Source organism: Dipodomys spectabilis, unplaced genomic scaffold (assembly GCF_019054845.1).
Source record: "Dipodomys spectabilis isolate Male_0828 unplaced genomic scaffold, ASM1905484v1 ptg000297l, whole genome shotgun sequence".
NCBI classification, from domain to species: domain Eukaryota; kingdom Metazoa; phylum Chordata; class Mammalia; order Rodentia; family Heteromyidae; genus Dipodomys; species Dipodomys spectabilis.
In genome coordinates, this window is record NW_024870974.1 from 14512905 (window position 1) to 14531667 (window position 18763).

Sequence of the window (18763 nt, forward strand, 5' to 3'; positions counted from 1 at the left end):
GAGTAGCTAGGATTGTACAGGCACAAGCCACCAAGCACTCAGTGAAAAATATCTCAAGAATAGTTTTGAATAGATGGAGCTGTGACTTGGGTCTGGGCTCTCTCCTGTCCTCTTTCTTTGGTCAGTCAGCTGACTTTCACTGCTCCTTGAGGTGACTTGTTACACAAACTGCTTCACTTTTCTCTGTGGTCCAAACCTGCGGACCACAGAACCTAGTTGAGATAAAGCTGGCCATTGTCTCAACGTCTCCCCCAGCTGCAGCCTGGCACGCCGAGCCTCGCAACAACTCACTGTTCATGCCGCACCCTCCCTGGGAACTTAGGACGGCTGCACTACTGCAATGCAGCTACAGAACCTCCATTTATAAACAGCACAGTAACCATTCTCCATAGCCTGATGAGTTCTTCAAGTAAAGGGCAAAGAAATCTTGATGAACTGACTGGAGTACTCAAAGCCTTGTTTAAAACATTTTTTACTTAACTTTTGCAAATTAAACCATTGTAGCTTACTTGTAATATATATCGTTAGTTTACCTTAAAAGTTGTAAAAATGTTGCTTTAACCAACACTGTACATATTTCAGATAAACATTATATTCTTTGTATATAAACTTGACATTCTGTTTTGCCTTTGTCTTTTGTCTTGTGGAACACGGAGCTAGGAGGGAGCCATGTCCCAGCTCTCTGGCAGTTGGAAGTCCTCAGTCCTCAGTTTCTCCATCTCCCTTGTGACACTTCTCTTACGGATTCCACCATAGCTGGCCCTGTGGGAAGCAGAGACTTGAAAGTGTCTTTTGTTTCTTCTTGTAGTTCAACTATAGCTTGTATACTGTAACTGTATACTGTATACTGTTACCTCAGCTAAATATGTTGCTCAAGTGATAGAGCACCTCCCTAGCAAGCGCAGTGTCCTGAGTTCAAGTCCCAGTACTACCACTAGAAAATGGTCATGGGCTTTACAGTTTTGCTTTCCATCTTTTGGAATTTTTTTTTACAATGTAAAAGAATAACCATTGCAAGAATGTTAATCCTTTCCCAAGTTTACCTCTGACCCTCAGGTGAAGAAGCGCTAATTTGGAAAGCATCTGCCAGGAGGCTAGGGATTCGAGAGAGTGGACTGAAAAATTAACATTAGAAAAGAAGTAGACAGACATTGACATCAGTAAAAGGTCTTAGCCCAGGTGGGTTGCGGTAACAAAACACCTTAGTCTGGGTAATTTATAAACAGAAGTTTCTCACACTTCTAAAGGCCCAAGTTCAAGGTTAAGGAGCCAATAGACCTGTCTCAGTCCTCAAATGGTGAGGGCACCAATCACAGGGGCTCTGCCAGCCCCGAGTCACCTGAAAGTCCTCCTGCCAAGTCACTGGGGCCAGAGCAAGAGTTCTGGGGGGACACAAACACATCGCAGCAATGTCCATCCAAATGCATCACCACTTCACTATGGAACCTCCACAGAAGCTGGGAGACAGGCTGAGGGAGGCAAGGCTGCCAGAAGGCAGAGCGGTGGTGGAAACTTACCTGCCAGAGAACAAGTCCAGCCAAGGTGCTCAGGCCTGAAGAGATACACACCAAGTAGCTACCAAAGAACAGCAAGCCCTCGATCTAAGTGCGGAGGTTGCCACCTTAGTCCTGGTTTCTATAGAGCTCACAAGAGAGAGGGAGGGGAGACAAACAAAAGCCAGAGTATTACACATGCAGAGCCGGGAGGTCGTGTGCAGTAAGGGGATGGTGACTGGCAGTCTCTCGATCACATCTGAAGTTTCTCTGATGGCACTTGTCCATCCAAGATGGCAGACTAGAGACAGGGCAATACCAGAGCTCTGTCTGCTCTATCGGAAATACAAAGCTCTAAAAGATTCCTGGACATCCGTCCATGATGGCTCTACAGCACTGCAGTTAGTGTCACCGAGGCTGCACGGCCTAAGCAGCCCTTTACACATGACGCGGCCTCTCATTTGATTCCACCACACAGGGGGATTATGGACCAGACTGAGAAGGGGTCAGGGGACTCATCCATCGAGGTTAGTACTCGTTTTCAATATTTGGAATGAGAGGCTAGAGCCCCTGGAAAGAACAGGTAAGACAAAAGGAAGGAAACAGTAAATCAAGGATTGATTTCATCAAGGAGCAGGAAGAGAAAGGGAAATCCAACTGATTCGATTACAACAAAGACAACGGACATAATTCAGAAGAATCAACCTATCTGAATGGTCCGTCTCCATCCAAGCCCTAAGTCACCATGCTTACACAAGCGAACAGAGAAACTTCGGCTCTGGAGAAGTGTTAATGCGAGACACACTTCTGTCAGCCATGCCCTGAGTCATTCCAGTATCTGCCTCTTGCCCCAAAACTATGGCCATTTTAAAGGAAGATCCTCAGGAAAACCAACATGCAGAGAGGAACAGATGTATCTGCAAAAAGCTGAGAGAGATTTATTGTCTCTGAGATGGGGTAAGCAAGCCTGGCACATGGGACAAGGGTGGGACTTACACAGATTCCAATGAAAGAGCGGGCTGTGGGAGCAGATGGACTGGCCCAGTCTCCATTCATTCATATGTATTGTAATAGTATACTTTCCTCATACACAGTGGTCCCTTAGGATTAAATATATGTAAAGTGCCCGCCGTTAGGCAGCATTGTAAAATGTTTTTATGTTACCTGGGCTGTGTGTAGCTCCCTGCAGAGCAGTTTAGTTGCTGTCCGGGTAAGAAACACAGCAGGTCAAGCCAGAAGTTCACACTGGAGGGCAAAAATAACTGTGCACTCTTTCTGGTTGGTGCTTTCTATAATGTACCTTGTTTCAGCACCACCACCACCCCTCTGGAGGAGGAAATCTCGAAAGTGCAGAGGAGGGAGAATACCAGTATTTTCTCTCACAAGAATGTGACTTTGGTGGGGTAGAGTCAATAAGATCTCAGCTATTAACAAACAGGAAGCACGCGGGTATATCCTGGCCTCCGCTCCCAGTGAGAAATTCACTTGCTACTTTTGGGTGAATGCAAGTCAGAAAAAACAATCCCTAACTTCCTGGCCGAGGCATCGAATATGTTACTGGAAAGTTAAGGCAGGTTCATGAGTATGGCAAGGGAAAAATTCAGGTAAGATTTGAACATAGTAAAGATGATGGGAAAGAACACGTGGCAGAGCTGTGTCCCGACAACAGCACCTCAACTCATTTGGAGCCATCTTTGGGGTTTTAAAGACTGATGTTGAGTCAAATGAGGGTCCTTGAAAACACTCAGAACATTTCTTTCCTCACACCCCCACCCCTGCTTCCTCCCTTCTTTCCTCTTTCCCTCTCTCCCTCCTTCTCCCTCCTTCCCTTCCTTCCTTCCTTCCCTTTCCTTTTTCTGTGCCAATCCTGGGGCTTGAACTCGCAGCTTGGGTACTGTCCCTGAGCTTTGCTGTTTATGACTAATGCTCTACCATTAAGCCATCGCTCCACTTCCGGCTTCTTTTGTGATTAATGGGAGAGTAAAATCTCATGGGCTTTTCTGCCTGGGCTGGCTATGACCAATGATCTTCAGATCTTAGCCTTCTGAGTAGCTAGGATTATAGGTGTGAGCCATTGACACTAGGGCCATTCTGAGGATTAAAAGGAAATCTCAGACATATCAGATATGTCTGAGGGGATGCCTGATATCAGACACAGTATATGCTTAGCTGAAGCCTTGCATACTGTAAGCGCTTGATAAAGATTAACTGTTTACAGCTAGGACAGTAGAGCCTGGCTGTCCTGGGCTGGGCTGTCTGGCCTCAGCATAGTAAAGGGGAGCCCTCTCAAAGGAGGACTGGCCTAAAGAACACAAGGAGAGGGGAGGGGCAGGCGCCCCAGGGGACTGCTGTGTACCTCTCCCTCTCCCACAGACAGGGCCCTACACTCCATAAACCACAATGACCCTGGCTGAACTTCCAGGCTTGAAAGTATGGCTGGGTTTTAAAAGGAGCTCTTCTTTTTTTTTTTTTCCAAGATCAATTGTTCAGAGAACTGAAAAGCTTGCCTTCGGAAGAGGCTCAGTCCTAAAACCTGTAGGGTAAACCATTAAAGAGCAGGAATGTGCTGTGTTTCTCCACAGGGAGCAGGGCACACCACACCCGCCACCACCTCCACCACCACAGCCCTCCACCGTGGCCATTCTGCTCACTCGCTGCTCTGCACTAACCAGAAAGCCAAGAACCTGAAAGCTGAGCTCCCGCTAACATCATGTAAGTGAAGCAGCTGTTACATGAACCTTAAACCACATGTCATGTGGCTGAGGGGGAGGGGCTGCGTGGGCCAGGAGGCTTGGGTCCCCGCTCCACACATGAATTTGGAAGGCTGTGGTTTGAAAAGCACAATGCATTCTCCCATAGAAGCAGGGTTGTAAACGGCAATTAGGGCTTCAAGCCAGCTCACAAAAAGTCATGTGACCACACTATGGCCAAACGCAGTACATTTCTACCTGGGGGGAAAGGAGGAAGAGTAGCAATCAATAATGTTATAAAACCAATAACTAAAGAATGAGATAAGTGATAAAGTTAAGAATCTCATTTGTTCCAACTAGCCATGGTTAAGCACAAGCAGATTTAATTAAAAGCATTTAAAGCAGTAGAAAGCTGCTGGCTGTCCAGACAGGCTGAGGGTCCAGGGAAAATGGGGACTGTAGTAAAGAATCTGGCAATGGGGGACTAGACCAATTTACAGGGTTTCTGCCTGTCGTAATGGGCCAGGGACTGAATGTGAAAGCTGGACCTGGGCTGTGGATGGAGCTGAGGAGTGAGGATGACAGGAAAGGAACTAGATCTCACCCATGGGGGCCTGGCTTCGGAGATGATCAACCCACCAATCCCAAGTGTGCCTGGCCCCAGTCAGCAGAATCCAGAAGCTTCCGTGCCTTTCTTTTATATGAATTTCTGAGATCACATGAGCTTGGCTGCTCTCACTGGCTTGGATGGTTTTGAAACACACACACACACACACACACACACACACACACACACACACACACACACCATCCTTAAAGAGACAGAATCTGTTTCAAATGTCCCCTTCAGGAAGGAGAGGCCCAGCCAGCTGTCTGGACTTTCCCTCTGTCCCTTTGCCCCTTGGGTGTCCAGCACACAGCTGAATGGACACATTCTGAGTCACTTGTGTTCGCCTAATGTTAATAAGAAAATACACATTTTTGTCAGCTGATATAAACACATGCAGAGAAAACAAAAAACAAAAAGGAAAGGAACGAATTGGAAAGAAAATTCATTTGTAAAGCAATGCAGTAGAATTTTGCAAGAACTAAACCAGCAGGGGGCGCCATTATCCCAAAGCAGTTCTGTTGCCCCCTGAGGGAGGCCCTGAGAGGTTAGGGCCAGAGAAGGAAGACTGAGGCCGGTGGCATATGCCTGTAACCCTAGCTACTCAGGAGGCTGAGATCTGAGGATCACGGTTCAAAGCCAGCCCGGGCAGGAAAGTCCATGGGCTCTTATGTCCAATAATTAAAAAAAAAAAAACACCAGAAAACTGGAAGTGGTGCTGTGACTCAAATGGTAGAGCACTAGCCTTGAGCTGAAGAGCTGAGAGACAGCACCTAGGCCCAGAGTTCAAGCCCCATGACCAACCGAGAGAGAGAAAAAAAAAAGGAATACTGAAGGGATCCAGGTTAAAGCAGTTAGTGTTAAAGCCTGTAGTATTAATGCAATTTACATTAGCTTACAAATACACACACAGGTACAATGATTAATCCCCTATTAACTAAAAAACTTTCCTAATCTTATTTCTTCACATTGGTTTATGTATGTCTCCTGTCCATTTTCTTTTGACTTAATGCTTGCTTGCTTCCTTGACTTTCTTTCTTTTGGGGGGGGTAGGGAGGGGGAGCAGGTGGCAGTCCTGAGAACCGAACTAAGGGTCTGGGTAACTGTCCTTGATCTTTTGTGTTCAAGCTAGTGCTCTACAACTTTGAGCCATAGTGCCATTTCCAGCTTTTTGGTAGAGGTAAGAGTTTCATGGACTTTCCTGCTCAGACTAGCTTTGAACATCAGCACCTGACTTAATGCTTTAAAAAAATTAATTTCTAGCAGTTATTTTTTGCTCTGAATCTTAATCTTTTGTCAGTTTGAGGTATCTAAATACGTTCTACTGAACCATAGCTTGCCTTTTTTAATTGTAACTTTGTACAGAAAATTTCAATTCAAGCATAGGTCAGGTTATTATTTTTTTCGTAGTGGTTTATCCTTTTGATTATTTATTGTCTGACATATCTTTTCCTATCAGGAAATTCTTTCCAATCATCTTCTTAAACTTTGGCTTTCTAACATTGGCTTTATCTTGGTATGGGTTATCTTTTTTTTTTTTTTTTTTAATGATAGTCTAGTTACTAAACAGCCCAAGCCATTTCCTGCTCAGAGCTGAGAAACTAAAAACTGCTTTCTCATAGATGCACCCATGTGCCCAGCAGGGTCTTCTACAATTTCCATGAGAGTACCTGTCTACACCTTCACCAAATCACCAAATACCGTATTTACTTGTCTAGCTGTTTTTATCCACTTTGTTTTCTAACATCTTTGCCTCATTCACTGGCTATAGCCAGTCCCCTCAGGTCTCTGCATGTCAGGCTACAAGAGGAAGGTATACAAACTACCACCAATACACCAAACCTGTTAGCACCAGACAACAGGAAAATGGTTCATCAAATCCGGAATTTAAGACTGCCTACTGCCACCCGTTAGATATGGGAGACAAAAGTTGCAAATTAATTAGTCTTGTACAGGGATCCACTTTTTATTACCACCACAAAATACCTATGGGTGAGTACTTTATAAAGAAAAGAGGTTATTGAGCTCACAGTTTGGGAGGCTCAAAGTCAAAGTTTTGTAGATTCAATCATATAGATCTCCAGGCTACATTCACCTCTCTCCCTCGCTCCTCTACCCGTAACACACACACACACACACACACACACACACACACACACACACACACACGCACGCACACACACACGCACACACACGCACACACACACGCACACACGCACGCACGCGCACACACACACACACACACACACACACACACACACACACGGGTATGGAACTGTTGAATTTTATCCTGATGTAATTATTGGATGGAAGCCAGAAGGAAGACATCTCCCTTTATGTTTATAAGTGTGAAATATATGGACGCTTATTTGTGCTATCAATCACAGAATAGAGACTCCAATCATGAGGATAATGAGCCAGATTTTTTTTTTACAGGTAAAAGAACCTCTACTTCCATCTGCAATATTTTAATTACTGTTTATCTGGTTGACTTGGAAGAATCCAGATAGGCTGGATTAAAAAGAACATTGACTACAAGATGGCAGGCTAGAAGGTGTGGTAGGAATGCAACATGACCAAAAAGAACTCCCTCTCTTTGGCCCCAAAAATCTGCTGCTCTTTCAGTATGACCATCACAGAGATGGCAGCAACATCTTCCCAAATGCTACGCTGTTTAAACCACATGCCTGGGCATCTAAAGGTCACTCAAGTGTTGTAGGTTCAATCACATACATCTCGAGGCTCCATTCATCTCTCTCTCTCTCATTTCTCCACCCCATCACACACACAGGCGCTGTCATCTGTAGCTAGAATAGAATGACAGCTTTCTGAGTGCTCTCTATCTTCAATCATGGTCACAGCCCTGCTTCCCAAGCATGAAGCCAAGAAGCAAATCTACTAATACTATTTCCTTGCTTATAACTGTAGAGTGACTTCCCATTCTCCTGTGGCCACAATAACACTCTACTTAATATGACATACAGAGACCTTCTTGATCCAGCATTATTGACCTTTGCAGCCACTTTCTTGTGTAGTTCAGAGCCAAGAACTTGGGTTCAGATTCCCACTCCACCACCTACAAGCTTTGAAACATCAATCAACTTTTCTCTTTTTCAGTGCTGAGGGGTGGGGAGTAAAACCCAGGGCTTGTGAATCTTAGCCAAGCACTCTACCGTCTACATACCCACTTCCTTCAGCAAACTCTTGAACCCTGTGCCTCTGTAAACCTGTGTGTTCAATGAAGATAATGACATCATTTCCTTTGGGAAATGGTGGGAATGGATGAACACATGTAAAATATTTTGAATGAATGCATGGTACAGCTGACGCAATGGCTTTCTATCAGTGTCAGTTATTACTTCTACTTCCGTTTCTCCAGGCTCCAGGCCTTGATATCCCCTCTTGCATCTGGAATACTTTGTAACCTCCTGTTCATGCCACCAGCAATCTCTGAAAGCAACTGAGCACTGGAGGGTGGGGCTTGTGATTAGAAGTTGTCTGAAGCCCTTCCTAGGATTCAGATACATAGCTGAGGCTGAAAAACAAACGCCCTCACCTAGCTAAACTGCCCTTAAATGCTTCTTTTTCCCTACCCCCAGCTAGGCCCTAAGTTCCCCCAAAAGCTCCCCAATCTATGGACCAGTCATCTCCACCTCCAACGGGCCATCGTTTGGGTGTTGGGAAATAGGAGCCTCACAAGGTAGAATAAACTCTGTGGGGCCCATGATTTTCTTTATTAGCTCCTGTTAGCTATTGGAGGGCATTTCATTGGCCCAGCTCCATTTGCTTACGCTCTATTTCCAATCAATCTCACCATCACCCCGCCCATTACTCTCCCTGCTGAAGCAAGTGATTTCATCTGTGTGCCCCCGCTTTGTCTGCCTCCCGAAATGACCAGGATTTGCAAAGGCGCCAAGATGTTTGCCCTTCTTCCCAACCTGGAGTGCGGGCTCAGCGCTAAGTGTCGGGTGGGCGCCCTCTGAGCAGAGAGGGGGGCCAAGGCCAGTGAGGAGTGACGGCCCTGGGGGCCACGGGGGACATCAGGGTCTTATGGTCTCCCCAGAGTGGATTGACTCAACTCTGCCAACCCTGGATATCCAGGGGTACCGAGAGAAGAGGAGCAGCCGGTCCCAGGGGGTGGAGGGGTGCTAGGCAGGGTCAATTTCTCAGCTCTGGAATAGTTTGGAACTTTGGCCTTCTAATTGACACTGAGAGGCGGGAGGTGGGCCTGTCTGTCTGTCTGTCTGTCTGTCTCACCTCCTTCCCCTCCAGTCCTCTTCCTCCTCTCCTTCTCCTCTCTCCCCTTCCCTCCTCTTTCTCTTCCCCCCTCCACTCCCTGGACTCCCCACAGTTCTTCCTACCCAGTCACCTGGTGACCTCGGGGTACGCGGGGCTCACGGGGCGGGGCGCAGGACGCTGGCATCGCTGCCCCTGGCTGACCGCCGGGCTTGGGCACCGCGAGGGTTGCGGCAGGCGGGCGGGCGCCCCGACTCTGACCGGGCGAGGCTTGAACCCCGGGCGCCTGGGCTCCTCCGGGAAGAGGCGCGAAGGCGGGTCCCGGGCCGAGGGGCGGCGCCGAGCCTCCCGGGGCGGGGCGGGGCGGGGCGGGGCGGTTGCCGCAGCGGCCGCCGCAGCCGCGGCTCCTCGGCCCCCACCTGCGGGCTCGCGGCCCGGGGCGCCCAGCTCCGCGCGGCCCGAGACGCCGGGGCGAAGGCGCGCGGGCCGGCCATGGCTGCGCGGGCGGCTGCGCGCAGGGCCGCGGTGCCGGAGGCACCCCCGCAGCCGGAGCAGGTACGGGGGGGCGTGGCCCGGGGACCCCGCCGCGTCGCCGCGACCCCAGGGCGCACGGGCTGGAGACACCTGCCTGGACCCGGAGTCCGCCCGAGCGCCGGCCCAGCGCGGCCCTCCGGAGCCCGGCCACGGTGCGGCGAGCCGGCCGCGTCCGGAGGCCGGGACGGGACCTGGGCGACGCCACCATCCCCTCCTCCCTCTCCTCTCCCTTCGCTCCCTCGCTCTCCTCCGTCCTCGCTCGTTCTCTTCCATGATGACCCCCCATCCATTCCACCCTGCCCTCCCCAGACTGCCTCCTGCCTCCTTGGCCCAGGATCCAGGGGAAAGGCCCAGGCCTTGAAGGAGGCCCCCAGGAGGGGCCTGGTACCAGCGCCCCCCGTCCCAGGTTCCTGAGGGCGGGCAGATCAGGTCACCCCTCAGCTGGTGGACCTGGCTCCATTCATTCGCCTGCAGATGGGTGCGTAAGCTTGAGATCCGCGGGCAGTCCTTTCCTCCTCCCGATGGTGGTGAGCCACATCCATCTGGCTTTGTTTTTCGCTAGTAGGCAGTGCGGTTCCCGAGCTGTGTGCTAGGGTGGATGGAGGGCATCCGTCCGTCAGAGCGGCTCTCGGGGCACTCACAAGGGCAAAGGTAACGCAGGGACGGCAGGCAGGTGTTAGTGTTCTTGAACAGGCGCAGGGAAGTGCTGGATTTTCGAGAAGCTTTAAAGATTGCTCCTGAGCCGGCAGGGATGGAGAAGGGTGGCATTTGAGCCCGGCCTTCAGCAGTGGACAGGATCCGGCCTCGGCCTCGCAGTGATGGGAGCCAAGGAGAACTCAGGTCACACAGTACCGAAAGGCGTGGGTCTTTCTCAGGCATGTGTCCAGCAGGCGGCTAGTATTTCATTTTGAAAGTGGCTGTCTTTCAGTCCCTGGTTTTCTTGTATAAGTTCGTAAGTTTTCTGCCACTTGCTAACTCTAGAGATCCTATTATTTGGATGTGAACTCTCTCTCTCTGAGCCAGATTTTCTAATGTTCTTGTATTTCTCATCCAGGCTCTTTGACTGTTGTTGGTTTTCTTTTTTTGGGGGGGGGGGGCGGGGGTTGTTTTTTGTTTCTGTTTTTGATCGTGGGGCTTGAACTCAGGGCCTGGACACTGTCCCTGAGCTCTTTTTGCTCAAGGCTAGCACTCTACCACTTTGAGTCACAGCTCTACTTCCAAGTTTTCTGGTGGTTAATTGGAGATACACGTCTCATGGACTTTCCTGCCTGGCTGGCTTCAAACCAAGATCCTCAGATCTCAGCCTCCTGAGTACACTGGCTTTCTTTTTTTTTTCTCTTTTTCTCTTTGGCCCATCCTAGGGCTTGAACTCAAGGCCCAGGCTCTGTCACTGAGCTTTTTTGCCCAGGGCCAGTGCTCTATCACTTGAGCCACAGCCACACTTCTGGCTTTTTCTGAGAAGTTTACTGGAGATAAGGGTCTCATGGACTTTCCTGCCTGGGCTGGCTCTGAACCACAATCCTCAGATCTCAGGCTCATGAGTAACTAGGATTACAGGCATGAGCCACCAGCACCTGGCTTTTCTTTTTAAAATTCTGACAGAGTTCTCCAATTTGTTCTCAGTCTTTCTCATATATATATATATATATATATATATACACATATATATATATATATAAATTTCTATCATCTTGTTTTCTCAGAGAGTTCATTTCTCTTGTAGTACTTGCAGGAGTGGGAAAATGCCTGACCTGGCCATAGGAGGACCTGAAAAATCTCAAGGGTATTATTAACTTCCTCCTCTCATGTAGGTTATTCCCTTCCCCAGTGTAATCTGTCTTCCAAATAGACTTGTTATCATATAATTAGTTTTTATGTCCTCAAAATCTGTTCATTGTTTTAGTTTACCATTTCTGGGCTCCATGTCATATTTAGAAATATGATTGCTACAAGATTGGAAAAATTATTCATCTGTATTTTCTTCCTTACATTTAAATTTTTGATGCATCTGGAATTTATTTTGAAGAAATGAGTATGAATGGATTCTGTTGCACTTTTTTCCAAATGCCTAGCCAATTGTCCTAGCACCATTTATCCTCTGATTTGAAGTGACTCATTTATCAGAGTGACTCAGAGCCACTTAAGCCAGTTCCTGGAGTCTGTTCGTTGTCTTCCCATCCCTTGGCGGTACTGGCTGCTTTCACTTGATTCCTGTGGCTTTATCATAGATTTCAGAGACTGGTGGGCCAAGTCCTCATCTTTACTCTTCTGAATTTTCCTGGCTGGCCTCATATGCTGTCCTTCCAGATGAATTGTAGGGTCATTCTCCTTCCAAAGTAAATACTCTTGGTATCTTCAATAGACTTCAAAAATAATATATTAGAAAAAATGGTCCAAAATATAGACATCCTAGAAATATATATATATATGAAAGGACTAGAATAGAGATGACTGAGTATCATCATCACTATAGTTCTTATCATCATCATCATCCTTATCCTATTTTACCTTTTCTCTGGGAAATAATGGTGGGTGTTGTTGTTTGTGCGCCTGTACTGGGGCTTGAACTTGGGGCTTGGGCACTGTCACTGAGCTTCTTTTGCTCAAGGCTACTACTCTACCACTTTGAGCCACAGCTCCATTTCTGACTTTTTGTAGCTATTTGAGATAAGAGTCTCAGGGACTTTCCTGCTGGGACTGGTTTCAAACCACAATTCTCACATCTCAGCCTCCTGAGTAGCTAGCTAGGATTACAGGCATGAATCTCAAACATCTAACTCTGTTAACACTTGGGAATGAGGCATTAAGCTGTCTGTGCTCTTTCGGAAAGTTGTAAGATTGTGTCTTCCCAATAAATGCCCCTAAGTTTTCAAATAACCAAATATAGTGGTTTAGCAGTACTTATGGGAAGCAGCACATGGATGGACATTGTCCTGGGAATGGCCTCTGGGCTGGCCAATTCAATCTGTAAGGACACAAGACCTGAGTAGGCCCTCTCCTGGGTAGGTAATGACACCTACTTGCTAGAAGGACATATGTGTATAACAATGCTCCAAACACAGCTTCTGGTCAGTGCTTTCTCTAAAACCTTGAATTTGGAGTTGGTTTGACATCATTTAGGACACCAGAAATGGGTCTTTTATTTACGGATACTGAACTCACACCTTAAATCCAAGAAGCCAGATTGCCACTGCCTCTTGAGAGCCCCTCTCTCCCACATTGGCCAAAATAGAAGTTCAGGAATGGACATTTTCTCACCTGGAAGCGGAATAAAATATTCATCAATGGTGACCTGATTCTTTTGTTTTGTTTTGGTTGTGTGTAAGCAAGTCATTTAATTAGGACTTTCATCCTAAATTTTCCTAAGAAGCATTGCTGTTTTCACAGTTTAGGTTTCCTGTGACATGCCTGAAATTACAAACTGATAAGGCAATTTTAATCAGGGTCTTTTTTTTTTTTTTAATGTTTTTCAGATTTCTCACACAAAGCTTTCAGCAGATGACGCATGGAAGTAAGTTCTTAGCATTTCTGTAGTTGTTATTAAAAATTAGATTTGCTTCTTAATAGTCTGAGAAATGGAAGGAAATTCTGCCTTTAGTTGCATACTGCACAGGGTAGAGCAGGTGGGTAAGGGAGCCATATGTTTGAAGAATAAACAGGCCTCGGACCACAACTGCAGGACCTACCTGTGAAATCTCACGAAGCTAGATTAACAGAGCGTCAGGTTACTATTGATTTTAGGCACATGATACAGTTGGTTTCCTTCCTTCCTTCTTTCCTTCCTTCCTTCCTTCCTTCCTTCCTTCCTTTCCTTTCCTTTCCTTCCTCCTTCCTTCCTTCCTTCCTTTCTCTCTCTCTCTCTCTTTCTTTCTTTCTTTCTGTCAGTTGTGGGGCTTGAACTCTGGGCCTGGGCACTGTCACTCAGCTCTTCAGCTCAAGGCAAGCGCTATACCACTTGAGCCACAGCACCACTTCTGGTTTTTTTTAATTGGAGATAAGAGTCTTGTGAACTTTACTGTCTGGGCTGGCTTTGAACCACGACCCTCAGATCTCAGCCTTCTGAGCTAGGATTATAGGCATGAGCCACCAGCACCCAGCTGCAGCCGGTATTCTTTATGTGCTCCTTCCTCTGTGTTCTGGGACCTGCCTGGAGCCATTGGGTGTTGTGAACACCACATGAAAGAAATAAAAATAAAAAGTTCCTCCCTTATTGCACTACAGTAACCAATTATAGACATATTCCTACTTCAAATAGGAAATATGTATTACAGTTGTATACTAATTTATACTTTTCAAAGGGCTTCCACATAAGTTAACCCATTTGAAATGCTTTTCATGCTATATGTGCAAATATTTATATGTGAATATAGATACACATATAGAATGGATTCATAAAGCATATTTTGTTTTCCATCTATGCAAGTTTTACTTTAGGTTGATGATGAATTCACTCTTCAATCCACAGGACCTAAGTTGAAAGTCTCTTAATTATGCAGAATATTAAATATTGATTTTGGGGTCTGGGGATGTTAAAATCATAATTAAGTTCTTGAGCTACTGTCATTTTTGTTCACTTCTTATTTCCTCTAGAAATCAGTCTTGTCTCCTGAGATCAGCTTCCAGTACTATTCAGATCATTTCCTGATCTGAACTGCAGCTTCTTCACTTGATAAATGAGATTTTACTCCATCCGTATTTCTTCCAGCACTGACAGCTAAGAGTCCATTTCAAAGAAGCTGAATTCAAACAGGGATATTTACTAGGCGGGTTTATTTCTACACCTTCTCCTGCAGGGGGCAGTCCTGAGATTTAGATAGAGCCCTTTCAGCAGCACTGGGTTCTCCCAGACCGTAGAAAAGCTGGTAGAGACAACATGGCTGGTATGCCACTGATTAGCTGTCGCAGGTCATGGTCTATTGATTGGTATACAAGCAGACTGCTTGTAATCAGTTATCATTGGAAACTTAAAGGGCTTATGGGGCTGATGGGACTGACTGCCTGTGAGAGAGAATACTGGCCAATACTCAGAAGATGCCACAGCATTCTTGAGTTCCTCCTTTTCCGTGAATGGCATTTGAAGACCCTCCCCCCAGCCTTCCTCGAGGCCAGTGATTTTGAACCTTAGCTTCCCCTTAAAATCACTTGGGGGGCTGGGAAGGTGGCTTAGTGAGTGGTAGAGAGCTTGCCTAGCATGCATGAAGCCCTGGGTCTCATTCCTTAGTACCACATACACAGAAAAGGCCAGAAGTGGCACTGTGGCTGAAGTGGTAGAGTGTTAGCCTTGAGCAAAAAGAAGTTCAGGGCCCAGGACTAACCAAAAAAGCAAAAAAAAAAAAAAAAATCACATTGGAAACTTGAAGTATTACAGATGATGTACACATTATATACCGTATACATGTATCCAAACATTACATGGGAGCCATTAATATTATTACTATAAGGGTATATTTTATGCTTTAATGTATTCATTTAAAAATAAAATTAAAAATTAATCACGAATGCCTAGCTCACATGCTGGAAACCTGTATTAGTTAAGTCAGCAAAGTACCACAGGCTGGAGGGATGGCAAAAGCAACAGAAACTTCTGTTCTCATAGTTCTGGAGACTGAAGGCCCAATTCGGAAGTGCTGAGAGGTTTGGGCCTGCAGGTTGAGGGCTCGTAGTGACACCGGTCACCTAATGGATCTGGGCTATAGCTTGGGGGCCAGGATTTTTAAAAGCTCCAACTGACAGTCAAGGTAAAGAGCCACTGCTCTAGATTTCCTTCAAGGTCACTTCTGTTATAGGATGCTAAGTCAGATGACCTACTATTTCAGTGATTTTTACCTACCATTTTACAAAACGAATTTTCCAGCTAAACATTAAAACACCCAGCCATCTTCTGAAGGTGTCTACATGCCTGTCTATCCTTTCTCCCTAAATTATTGCCCAACAGCATTTACAAGTGTGCTCTGGAGCATTCTGTCGCCCATGGATAATGTACTCAGCGTTGGCGTAGGCAACATCTACTTGAAAGCTAGTAGAAATTACTTGAAATTACCAACACTCTACTATTTTACTTTCTAAAAATGGCTTTTTTTCTATGATTCAGCCTACCAGTCATAATTCTTCCTCATACCAGTACAAATAACATATATGCTTTATAGTCTTATGTCCCGTGTATCATGAGGCTCCCAGGGATTAACTTAAAATTCACAAATGAGGAAACTGAGACTCAGAAAGAGATCCACGACTTCCCCAAGTTAGGAGGTAATGAACTGGCAGATAGGAACTGGAACCAAAGTCTCCTCAGCCTCATCGCTTGACCTAAAAAGACCAGACTAAAGGCCAAGTAAAGTGGTTCAAGCCTGTAATCCCAGCTCCTTAAGAGGCAAAGAGCAAGAGGATCCCTGTTTGATGACAGCCTAGGCAAAAGTTTGAGACTTCCTCTAAACAATAAGCTGGGTATGGTGGTATGGCTTGTGATACAGCTATACCAGAGGTTGAAGAAAGGAAGGTTGTGGTCCAGGTTGACCAGGAAAAAAACATGAGATCCTACCTGAAAAAAAAAAAAAAGGCAAAAAAACAGCTGGGGGTGTGGCTCATGTGGTAGAACACCTCCCTAGCAAGTGCAAGACTCTGAACACACACACACACACACACACACACACACACACACACTAAGCTTGGTACTGGTGACTCAGGCCTATAATCCTAGCTACTCAGGAGGCTGAGATTTGAGGATCGAATTTCTTGCTTGCAGCCTGCAACAGGAGAGGATGTACCAGATGCACCGGGGCCACGAGTCCATGCACGTGGAGATGATCCTGATCTTCGTCTCTGCCCTGGTCGTCGCCCAGGTGGCACTGGTGCAGTGGAGACAGAGGCATGGCCGTTCCTACAACGTGAGTCCTCTGGGCGCTGGAAGCCTGCCTGAGCTTGTCAATGCCACCTTCCCCCCTGTGACCATGCTGAAGAACTGCTTTGGCTTAAGTCAGTGGTTCTCAACTAGGTGAAAAATTGTCCTTAGGAGCTGTTTTCATTTTGCTTTTTCTTTCTTCCTTTTTTTTTTTCTTTTTTGTCAGTTGTGGGGCTTGAACTCTGGGCCTAGATGCTGTCCCTCAGCTCCTCAGCTAAAGGCAATCACTCTACCACTTGAGCTACAGTGCCACTTCCAGTTTTTGGTGGTTTGTTGGAGATAAGAGTCTCATGGCTTTTCCTGCCCGGGCTGGCTTTGAACTGAGACCCTCAGATCTCAGCCTTCTGAGTAGCTAGGATTACAGGCGTGAGCCACCAGTGCCTGGCTACAAACATGTTTTATTTGTCATGATTCCATTGAAGGAAGTGTGGAGGAGGGGCATCTAGCTCTTCACAAGAAAAATTACCTGGCCCAAATGCTCATGGTGCCAAGGTTGAGAAATCCTGATTTAAGTGAATCAATTTCTCTTTTATGCATGAGTAGATTCCACCAATGGCCCAGGAAAGGGATGGTTTGGAATAGCAGAACCCCTTGGTCCAGGAGGTCTCATGAGCTCCATCAGGGATAGAGCTGTGGTAATAAATATTACCAGTGCAGCACAGTGAATGCTCTGCACGTCTGTGGAAATACGTCCATGCACACGTGGCGTTGTGTCTGCTGAAATCTTTTTTAAATGAGCAAGGCACAAATATTCACTTACATACTTACCTATGTCTGTGTGTAGTATTGTAGAATCATCTTGCAGAGTTAAATAACAAAATCAATCCTCTGGATTTATTTGGAGACAGTGTCCTTCACATGCCGAATTCCATGTTCTTCTTGCTCATGTCATGTCCATTTTCTTCACTGCCTTTGGATCAACAGCATCAAGGTTTCCTGGAATCGGTTATTTATTTACACTTAACCATTTGTTTATTATAATCAGTTTTATTATGTAAATGCTCACCTCTGAGCATCCTCTGCCTCCTCTGTGCCACAAACACACACACACACACACGCACACATATACACACACACACGCACACAAGTAGTTGGTTTGCAGCACAAAGGAAACTAGCATCACATAAATTCTCTCCTTTTTAATACTGCATGGTCCATTCTTCATTTTGTGCAATCAAACAAATGAAAGGTACCTTTGTTTTGATTTGACCTGCAATTCTTTTAACATTCATTATGTGCAGGGAAACAAGGAGAAAAGAAACATGGTACCCTTGGGCAGCATCTGATTGGTCAGAAATTCCTCCTGTTCTGATAGGTGGGTGGGGAGGATGGGGATGATAGGATCCAGACGCATGGGCTGCCTTCGCTGGTGCTGCAGATGTGTTTTATATGCACATGCCCAGATGGTGACCCCTCTGGCATTACTAATGTGTTCCACATGACAGGCCTCCCCCTTGGCATGTGTCCACCTCGATTTCACATCGTGCATGTGTTTATTTATGAGGCACAGCATTCCTCCATTTCATATGTGGCAGTTACTATTAAAAATGAAAAGGTTTAACTACTCTGGAAATTGATTTTAAAAATCTTTTAAATTGCAATGAAATGTGGCCTTCATTTCAAAATGACTTCTCATACAATTATTGAATCCATAATGCAAATTTCTGACCTATCTCTTGACATGTTGAGAAAATATGGTGCTGGGTATCCACTTTAAAGACGGCTAAGAAACCAAATATTTGCATCCATCATACATTGTAATGATTTTTTTTTCTTTCTTTACATTTCTGATGTCCAAAGACTTTTTTTTAAAGTAGCATGTCTATACATTGAACATTGTTATTCATTGTTAATTAGATCCAGGCATCAAGTAAGAATTTTGGGATCTTCTAGAAATAGCCCATTCTTATAGATTCACAGGGAGAGAACTCATTTCTTAAAAATTGTGCCCAATTGTACATCTAATCTATCCTAATGTTCTTTTGTTGATTGTAGGGATTGAACTCAGGCCCTGGGCACTGTCTCTGAGCTGGTTTTTGCCCAAGGTTAGCACTCTGTCACTTTGAGCCACAACTCCACTTCCAGTTTTGGGGTGGTTAATTGGAGATAAAAGTCTCATGAACTTTCCTGCCCTGTCTGGCTTTAAACCATGATCCTCAGATCATGAGTAGCTCTGGAGTAGCTCGGATGATAGACACAAGCAACCAATGCCCAGCCTATCATAAATGTTAAGGAAATGGATTACTCTTATAATGGATTACTCTTATGGATTGTGATATACAATATAAAATATAAAAGCATAGTA

The 18763-nt window shown here is 45.8% G+C and overlaps 1 protein-coding gene and 1 long non-coding RNA gene across 7 annotated transcripts in view; one reads left to right on the top strand and one right to left on the bottom strand.

Moving 5' to 3' along the window:
* Positions 1-2: 2 nt before the first annotated feature.
* LOC122127148 overlaps positions 3-18763 on the bottom strand; it is a 26329-nt gene continuing 7568 nt past the window's right edge. For 2 of the 6 annotated variants that reach the window (XR_006151085.1, XR_006151081.1), the window contains 3 exons: positions 17227-17394; positions 12725-12818; positions 11562-11923 (listed from right to left, as the gene is read on the bottom strand). This is a non-coding gene — a long non-coding RNA (uncharacterized LOC122127148). Of the gene's footprint in view, positions 763-1517; positions 1636-11561; positions 11924-12724; positions 12819-15912; positions 16099-17226; positions 17395-18763 lie in introns of those variants that run through there. The other 4 variants (XR_006151083.1, XR_006151082.1, XR_006151086.1 and 1 more) reach the window with 4 other exon arrangements.
* The window catches only part of Rnf175 (ring finger protein 175), a 26717-nt gene continuing 17472 nt past the window's right edge, over positions 9519-18763 (top strand). Inside the window, exons 1-3 of the mRNA XM_042701739.1 lie at positions 9519-9581; positions 13034-13071; positions 16303-16444. Coding sequence (XP_042557673.1) covers positions 9519-9581; positions 13034-13071; positions 16303-16444 — 243 coding nt within the window. The remainder of the gene's footprint in view (positions 9582-13033; positions 13072-16302; positions 16445-18763) is intronic.